The 9331-nt window shown below is 47.8% G+C and overlaps 1 protein-coding gene across 2 annotated transcripts in view; it reads right to left on the bottom strand.

Annotated features, from left to right (window-relative positions):
• Window positions 1-566: 566 nt before the first annotated feature.
• GBA1 (glucosylceramidase beta 1) overlaps window positions 567-9331 on the bottom strand; it is a 34921-nt gene continuing 26156 nt past the window's right edge. For both annotated transcript variants that reach the window (XM_035098460.2, XM_060269933.1), the window contains exons 7-11: window positions 8692-8929; window positions 7554-7781; window positions 6376-6539; window positions 5122-5247; window positions 567-4052 (exon numbers count right to left, since the gene is read on the bottom strand). In XM_035098460.2, the coding sequence (XP_034954351.2) occupies window positions 3950-4052; window positions 5122-5247; window positions 6376-6539; window positions 7554-7781; window positions 8692-8929 (859 nt within the window). In that variant the 3' untranslated portion in view covers window positions 567-3949. The remainder of the gene's footprint in view (window positions 4053-5121; window positions 5248-6375; window positions 6540-7553; window positions 7782-8691; window positions 8930-9331) is intronic.

Genomic DNA, 9331 nt, shown 5'->3' with positions numbered 1-9331 from the left:
AGTGCAAGTAGATAAATAGGTACTGCTACAGCGGGAAGGCAAAAGGCGTTTCCGTGCGCTGCTCTGGTTCGCCAGAAGCGGCTTTGACATGCTGGCCACATGACCTGGAAGCTATACGCCGGCTCCCTCAGCCAATAAAGTGAGATGAGTGCCGCAACCCCAGAGTCGTCCACGACTGGACCTAATGGTCAGGGATCCCTTTACCTTTACATCACAATTCCACGGGAGCAAAGAAAGGACACAAAATGTGCTACTGGTGGTGAAGTCGGGTTGCTTTTCTTTCTTTTTTAAAGAAGTTTCTCGTCAATATGGTTGCGATGGAATGCTTAAAGGCAGTGCTTTTTTTCTTTAAAAATGTTTAGAGGTACTCTCATTTTGACGCAATTTTATAGTTCAAATATGGAAAGATAAATACAGTAAATGGACAAAAGTAGAGATTCACAAAATGTTTAGGGGTATGCGTACCCCTGTGTACCCCCAGAAAAAAGGCACTGTTTAAATGTGTGGGCAATGCTTGCTGCAATATCAGAAGGGTGAGTGCATGGCTCCTTCCAATGAGCAGAACCAGAAGAAATTGAACTGATTACAGAGTACAGTGGAACCTCGGTTTTCGTATATAATCCGTTCTGGAAGTCCGTTTGACTTCCGAAAAACCCCAAAACCAAGGATCAAAGGGCTGGCTGCAAAGTGAATGGAAAAATAATGGAAAATGTGCCTTGTAAACCGTTCGACTTCCGAGGTGCATTTGAAAACGTAAGCATTCACTTCTTTTAAACAAATACATATGCATTTGTTGTTGTTTTTTCTGGTGATGAACTGGTTAAATGCTACATCCTGATTAAAGTAATGCCTGTTAAGTTCTCTTGTTGTAAAATAAAAAAAAAATTAAAAATACCATTCACTTCTGGGTTTTGGGCATTTGGCTTCCAAAACTTTCGAAAACTGAGGTTTGAATCAAAATAAAAAAAATCCTTCCAGCAGCACCTTAAAGACCAACTAAGTTTTTATTTTGGTATGAGCTTTTGTGTGCATGCACACTTCTTCAGATACACTGAATAAGAAGTCCCCAGATATGTAGAGAAAGGGTGGGGAGGGGTGGTGGAAATGGGTGATAGACTGACTGATAGCTGTTGACGACTGCAAACGACTGAAAATGGACTTGCATGAAAAAGCAAGGGGTGAGGTGGCTTGATCATGTATAATGAGAAAATAATCCAACGGCTCTGTTCAAACCAGGTTTCTCCATGTTTTAGGCTTGGTGATAAATTGCAATTCAGCAACTTTCACGGGAAATGTTTGAATGTTTTGTTTTGTTTTTTAATCCGGGCCAAAGGATGCAAAATGCAAGATGGAAATGAGGAATGTCACGAAAGGCTTAGAGTACAGGTATGTCCAGAAGTAAAACAAGACTTAATTGTCTCTGTCCAGCAAGATAGGTAGACAGAGAGAAATTCCCAGCACTATGACAAGTTCTAGCTCCACCTAGTGAGTAAACTAGGCAGTTTCTATATTTTGGAAAGATAAGGGAGGCTTCTTCCACACTGGACATTTATTGTAGAATCATACTTTGATCATTTATTATTATTATTATTATTATTATTATTATTATTATTATTATTATTATGTGACTTTAACCCCTTCCAAAACAGCATTGTCGTTATATCCATTTCTTTTCTTACCTCCCCTCCAAACTCCAGTGCAGGGGCAGGAATAATACCTGAGAGTGCACCAAGTGAGAAGTATTTCACAGAATCATAGGTGTGGATGGGACCCCAAGGGTCATCTAGTCCAACCCCCTGCAATGCACGAATCACAGCTGGAGAAGCCCTGACAGTTGGCCATCTGACCTCTGCTTAAAACCGTCAAATGAAGGAGAGTCCACCCCCTTCATCCTTAATGGGGTTAACTGTGCCCCTGAAGAACCAGGTGCGCAGCCTGGGAGTCATATTAGACTCATAGCTATCCATGGAGGTGCAGGTCAATTCTGCGTCCAGGGCAGCTGTCTATCAGCTCCATCTGGTACGCAGGCTGAGACCCTACCTGCCCGCAGACTGTCTCGCCAGAGTGGTGCATGCTCTAGTTATCTCTTGCTTGGACTACTGCAATGCGCTCTATGTGGGGCTACCTTTGAAGGTGACCCGGAAACTACAACTAATCCAGAATACGGCAGCTAGACTGGTGACTGGGAGCGGCGGCCAAGACCATATAACACTGGTCCTGAAAGACCTACATTGGCTCCCAGTATGTTTCTGAGCACAATTCAGAGTGTTGGAGGTGCTGACCTTTAAAGCCCTAAACGGCATCGGCCCAGTATACCTGAAGGAGCGTCTCCACCTCCATCGCTCTGCCTGGACACTGAGGTCCAGCTCCGAGGGCCTTCTGGCAGTTCCCTCACTGCGAGAAGCAAAGTTACAGGGAACCAGGCAGAGGGCCTTCTCGGTAGTGGCACCCGCCCTGTGGAATGCCCTCCCATCAGATGTTAAAGAGATAAACAACTACCTGACATTTAGGAGACATCTGAAGGCAGCCATGTTTAGGGAAGTTTTTAATGTGTGACATTTTAATGTATTTTAATCTTTGTTGGAAGCCGCACAGAGTGGCTGGGGAAACCCAGCCGGATGGGTGGGGTACAAATAATAAATTACAGTGGTACCTCTACTTACGAATGACTCGACTTACGAATGTTTCTACTTGAGAATGGAGCTCCGTCCATAGCTGCCAAGGTATCCCTCTTTTTAAGGGATTTTCCCTTATGCTGAATAGGCTTCCTCGCGAGAAAAGGGAAAACTTGGCAGCTATGGCTCCGTCCGCCATCTTGGATGCTGTTTAGATAGGATTTTTTCTACTGACGAATTTTTAGATAGGGTTGCTTCGACTTGCGAATTTTTTCTCCCAATTCATTCCTATGGGATTCGACTTACAATTTTTTTTGACTTATGAATGTGCGTTCAGAACGCATTACATTCCTAAGTAGAGGTACCTCTGTATTATTATTTTTAACACGCCCACCCACCGTGGTCCCAATGAAAATCATGCCCCCTTATGTCAACGTTAGGGTCTGAGGAAAAGGCTGGGGCACACCCTCACCATATATTTAAAGGACATTTATAGCCAAGGAGTCCCTGAAAGGATCCTGGGAATTGTAGTCTCTTTCTGCCCCTTCACAGAAAGGGGGGGTGGGGAGTGTTGTGCTTTAAATGCATGGGTGTGGGAAGTGACCAGAAACTTAACTTGGGATTTCAGAACCCCCGAAAGACAGAGTTGCGATTCCACTTGTGGTGGAAGCAGAACAGTAATGGCTGAGTGCTGCCAAACTGTCCAATGCCTGGAAGTACCCACAGAGGTTAAAACAGACCAAAAGTGGGGCAGCACTAAAACTGCGAGCACATTTTCAAAGCTAAGCAGGGTCTGGTATGGTTTCCAATTGGATGGGAGACCGTGTGTCGAGATTCCTGCATTGCAGGGGGTTGGGGTTGGGCTTAGATGCCAGAAGTCCAATGAGAAAAAGAATCACACATAACACAACAACAACAACAGCAGCAACAGCAACAGGCTCCTAAGCAGCAGGCAAAAGAGAACATGTTGTTCCCCTTTCAAATCTGGGCACCCATCCAGCGGGGCCTTCTTCATTTCATTTCATTTCATTCAATCTGGGTGCTCTCGTGCTCAGAGTGGTTCCTCTTCTTGCGCTGAGCAAGAGAACGAATTTCCGGTCGTTTCCTTCAGGTCTCCCTGCAGTCTGGCTCATTTCAAAAGTGCGGCAGAAACAAAAGCGTTGCCACTTAAATCCGCTTTATGTGCGAGTTAATGAGGTAGATCCCAAACCAGGCCCAAACTGGATCTGAGAGCAAGCGAGTCAGGACTCAAACCAGGCCTGGGTATCATCGTGCTGAAGAAGCTCACAGTTTTCCAAGTGTGTGGGGGGGGGGCGAAATCCCGAGCGCTGGGCTCACTGGCGCTTCCACAGATAAGTCTGGATGGAGTTGGCAGGGATCTCGGTCAGAATGAGGCCATCCAGGTCGGAAATGGCAAAGGAGACGTTGAACCCGGAGCTGAGTAGGGGGAAGGAGGCAAAATAAGAACGTGAGAGGAGGAATAAACAATACTTCATATCAGGACTGCATGGGTTGGTGTTGAACAATGACAGGGCTTTCTAGGTGGTGGCTCCCTCTATGTGGAATCTCCCTGGTGGGATGGGTCTCCCTCCCTCTCATTATTAACACTGCAGACGGAGCATTAAAAAAACACCACACATCCCTGTTCCCCCAAACATTTCGTGGCTGAAATAGACTGCTCTCAGAAGCCTTGACACTATTAGCTTAAGAGGATTTGACTGGTTTTTAAAAATGTTTTTACTTTTCTGCATTATCTAATCTCCATTTTTTCTTTTGGCAGGGGGGGAACAGTCTCTGTACTGCTCCTATGTTTTGTAACTTTGATTACGTTTCTTCTCCCTCCATACAGATCAGAATGAATGCTCAGCAGTAACCCGTGCTGAAAAACAAGACTGCTCTGGAAGAATAAGGCTGGTCTATCTTTTCAAAAGGGACGCGGGTGGCGCTGTGGGTTGAACCACAGAGCCTAGGGCTTGCCAATCAGAGGGTCGGCGGTTCAAATCCCCGCGACGGGGTGAGCTCACGTTGCTCGGTCCCAGCTCCTGCCAACCTACGTAGCCGTTCGAAAGGACGTCAAAGTGCAAGTAGATAAATACCTTCTGGCGGGAAGGTAAATGGCATTTCTGTGCGCTGCTCTGGTTTGCCAGAAGCGGCTTAGTCATGCTGGCCACATGACCCGGAAGCTGTACGCCGGCTCCCTCGGCCAGTAAAGTGAGATGAGCGTCGCAACCCCAGAGTCACCCGCGACTGGAACCTAATGGTCAGGGGTCTCTTTACCTTTACCTTTTTAAAAAAGGTTGGATTGACATGACATGGTCAACTGTGCTTTCTGAACAGCTCACCTATCAGGCTAGGCTCCCCTGCGGTGCCAGACTGCTACACCACTGCGCTGCCGTTTCTCTCTTTGCTTTTACCCTGCTTGCTGCCGGCCGGCCTTGTCTCACTCTCTCAGTTCCCTGCTTGCAAGATCTGCCCTGTGCCTTCGACCCAAGTGCCCGGCACTCACCGGTTAAGAACGACGACCACGGCCGCTCCGTCGGGGCGAAGTACAGCCACGTGCTCCAGGCTGCACCCCAAGCCTTTCTGCACCACACTCAGCCCGATGCGCTGGGAGCCTTCCGGAATAAATTTGCTGCGGGGAGAGAGAGAGAGAGAGAGAGAGAGAGAGAGAGAGAGAGAGAGAGAGAGAGAGAGAGAGAGAGACTCTGATAACTGCCAGGTCTCAGCCTCATCAGAGGAAGATCAGGAGAGCCTGGCCTTGTGGTAAGCATTTATTAATTATTATTATTATTGTTGTTGTTGTTGTGGTTGTAATGGTTTTTTATTAAATATTTTATTAAACCTCCCAAATTATGTAATAATTCACAATTCCAATCATACATACCGTATTGGCCCGAATATAAGCCGCACTCCCCCCCCCTCCAAATTCCGACCGTGAAAATTTAAAGCGTGGCTTAAATTCACGACCTTGCAAAAATGGGCTTTTACGATATCGCCGCTGAAACAGACATACAGTGAAATGGAACAAGAAATGTTTTATTGCCAATTTGCGAGCTTGAGACTGTTGTGCAAATAATTCTAATGTCATCCACTGCTTTCCCCGTATTTCACAGTGCAGTATTGATTTTTTTATTTGCATTTACGGTGCTACGAACAGGTGTTTAACTCACTTGCGGGTCCTCTTTCGCACCCGTAGGGCTTTCTTCTACATTTGCCATTTGCAGGTGTGAGTGCCTGCGGAATTGTAGCAATTGAATAGCAATTTGCGATTTTAGCGATTGTTTTCCAAATACTAGATATATGATTTATGGTAAAATAAAACCACTATTTTATTCCCTGGATTTAATTTACTTTTCTTTTTCCCTCCAATTTTAAGGGAGCGGCTTATATTCAGGTATTGTCTTTTTTCTCTCTCAACCCCCCTTGAATTTTAAAGGTGCAGATTATTTGCGGGTGTGGCTTATATTTGGGCCAATACGGTATCATTTTGTTGTAGTGACACATTTTCTTCTTGACTCCCCGTAGCTCCTTTCCTGGTGCTTCCTGCATTAAAACACATCTATATTTATTTTCTAAGCCCCCAAAGTCCATTCTCTACATTCGTCCATTGCTCCTATCTCAAAGCCTGCACCTAAGAATGATAGTCTGGTAGGTAATCCAGTAAGCGCTGGGGGGATTTGAACCCAGGATCCAGGCCAGGCCTCTAACCACTACACGTCACAGGGGCAGCAAAACATGCCAGCACCAGGCATCGCCTTACCTGAAGTGACCCATGTGGTAGAACATCGGCTGCTTATAGAAAATATCGTTGCCCGCATCCACGATGATGGGGCTGTCCACAAAGTTCTTGACCCAGTTGGGTCCCCCTTCCAGATCCAAGGCCAGGTTCCAGTCGATCCAGCCTGTGACGTGCTGGTTAAGGTTCTATAAAGAGAAGCGGCTAGGTTTTAACTGCAAGGAGTCGGAAAGGTTGTCTAATCGAAACCCAGGGATGCTGGTGGCTACCCTCGAGTGACGACGCTCCACACCGTCGTGTCTTTTAAGACTTTTATTGGTGCATACTTGTTTACAGTGCAAGAGATAAGAGAAACATGACTGTTCCGTCTTCATCAGAATCTCGCAATGGTGCTTTCCAGCTACGCGCCCAGCAAAGTAGTTTGGGGACCCCCAAACACCACCCCTTGCTCCTACGGGAGCTGGCACGCCTCAAATCAGGCATTGGGGGGGAAAGGGCGCCTGTCCGATGCTCCACCGCTGGCCATTTCCTGTATAGGAGCTCTACATAGCTGCCAAGTCTCCCGTATTCCCCGGGAAACCCCCGTTTTTCCAGCTGTTCCCAGCCGAAAAAATGGATTTTTTTTTTGTTTTTCCCCGGTTTATTCTGGCGCGGCGACCATTTTGGAACTGGGCGGAGCATGCTCAGAAGCGACTTTTGATGCTGCTCTGCCCAGTTCCAAAATGGCTGCAGCGCGACTTCTGGTGCGACGGCCATTTTAGAACAGGGCAGAGCAGCATCAAAAGTCGCTTCTGAGCATGCTCCGCCCAGTTCCAAAATGGCGGCAGCGCTACTTCCGGTCCAGTCCCTTATTTCTCAGGCAGGAACTTGGCAGGTATGGAGCTCTAGGCTGCAGTTGCGGCTCTTGGATGCTGCCGGAGCCCTGTACCGACCTGCTCACTTCCTCCTGCCCTTCACTGGACCCGCTGCTGGAGCTCTGACTGGTTGAGGAGCTGGACTTTATGATGGGGGGCTGTTCTCTGTAACTCCCCCCCCTTACACCCGACAAGGCAGGAATCTTTCGCCCCACGTGGGGCTCGAACTCACGACCCCGAGATCAAGAGTCTTGCACGCTACCAACTGGAGGGGAGAGGAGAGAAGGAGCCAGGGACCCCCCCAAAAAACCACTTCCCCACCCCCACCCCGGCCACAACAGGTCCTACCGCCAAGATGCTGCGGCTGTACTGGTTGCCCCGATCCCAGGAGCCGAGAACCACGTCCCTCTCCCAAAAGTGTGACCCGGCGCAGGCTTCGGTGGAGATGATGAAGTAATCCGGGAAGAGCTGTTGGGTGATTCCGACTGTGCTGGCGATGGGGGCAATTAAGTCCAGGTACCAGTGCACGGCAATGCCGTGGATGTAACGGTGAGCTGGGCTGTCTCCACTCAGCACCTAGCAGAGAAGAGAAGGAAGCATCAGTTGCTGTGAGGAGGGGTCATCGATCCAGGGGAAAGGAAGGCACAGGGGCAGAGAAAGAAAGAAGGCACTGTAATGTCAGGACGTCGCGTCCGGCAACCCACAATTTTCTTTGGCGCCTCTGATTACTGCCAACTTCTGTAGGGGAAGAAGGGGCGGCTTATTAATTCAATAAAAATAAATAAAAACCTGCAGGGGGAAAATCATTTTAAAACATACAAAGTATCATCATCATCATCATCATTATTATTATGCGGAGGGGAATCATATTCAAAAACATGTTTAAATACCATATTGGCTCGAATATAAGCCGCACCTTCAAAATTGAAGAGGAAGAAAAGAAAAAGTAAACAGTACCCGGGCTGCTTCCTGGGGGAGCTTTGCTGGCAGTGTAAGGTCGTGAATATAAGTCGCACTTTAACTTCTCACAGTCAGAATTTTTTTGGGGGGGGGGCGGAACACGGCTTATGTTCAAGCCAATACGGTACATGTCTTTTTTTCTCCCTTTCCTTGACGTGTGGGCCGCTCTAGCCGTGCCACTTTGTGGTAGAGGAGGGCTGCTTTGCTCTACCACAAAGTGGCCCGGTTAGAGCAGCTGGTTCTTCTTTTTCCTCCTTTCCTTGACGCGCCGGACGCTCTAGCCACGCCACTTTGTGGTCAAGCAAAGCGGTCCTCCTCTACCACAAAGTGGCCTGGCTAGATCGGCTCGCATGTCAAGGAAGTAAGGGGAAAGAAGCGTCAGCCACTCTAGCCGCGCCACTTTCACACCAAAACGCCTCTGGGTGGGCAGAAAGCAGCAGTGGCAGGGGAGGCAGGCAGAGGGGGGAGGGGGTTTGCCTACCGGCACCTCCTTTTTTTTTCAAATAAAACACTGTGAGGCACTCACCACTTTGGCCCAGCTAGGCAAATGTATGCGGTTGTCATCCAGGATTATGAGCCGGATATCCTTGTAGGAGCTGTTCGCCAGGGCAGGGCCCAGATCCAGAGCAATAAAGTCCCGCTGCTGCTCGGCTGTGAAGCCCAGACACTGGAAGGGGTAGTTTTCCAGAAGCCCCGCGCCAGGTTCATTTTCCGCCGTCACCGCCCAGAAGGTCACATTCTGCTTGGCGTATTCATCCAGGAACCTGGCAGAGGGACCGGGGGGGGGAATATACCTGTTGCTTTAAGCAAGACTGCCTCGAAACCTTCGATTCTGAGCAGCCACACTAAGGTATAAATCTATGGTGCGACCGCCTTTGATAAGATACTTACGAATTTAATGCGTTCCGAACGCACATTTGTAAGTCGAAAAAAATTGTAAGTCGAATCCCATAGGAATGCATTGGGAGAAAAAATTCGTAAGTAGAAGTAACCCGATCTAAAGGTAGAAAAAATCCTATCTAAACTTCATCCAAGATAGCGGACGGAGCTCCAATCGTAAGTAGAAACATTTGTAAGTAAAGTTATTCATAAGTAGAGGTACCACTGTATTGTCATTGTCCCCTTGCGGGAACAACGCAATTACTCGGTTGCTACATCCACTCAGA

Source organism: Zootoca vivipara, chromosome 17 (genome assembly GCF_963506605.1).
Source record: "Zootoca vivipara chromosome 17, rZooViv1.1, whole genome shotgun sequence".
NCBI lineage: Eukaryota > Metazoa > Chordata > Lepidosauria > Squamata > Lacertidae > Zootoca > Zootoca vivipara.
This window is presented reverse-complemented; position numbering and strand designations above follow the sequence as displayed.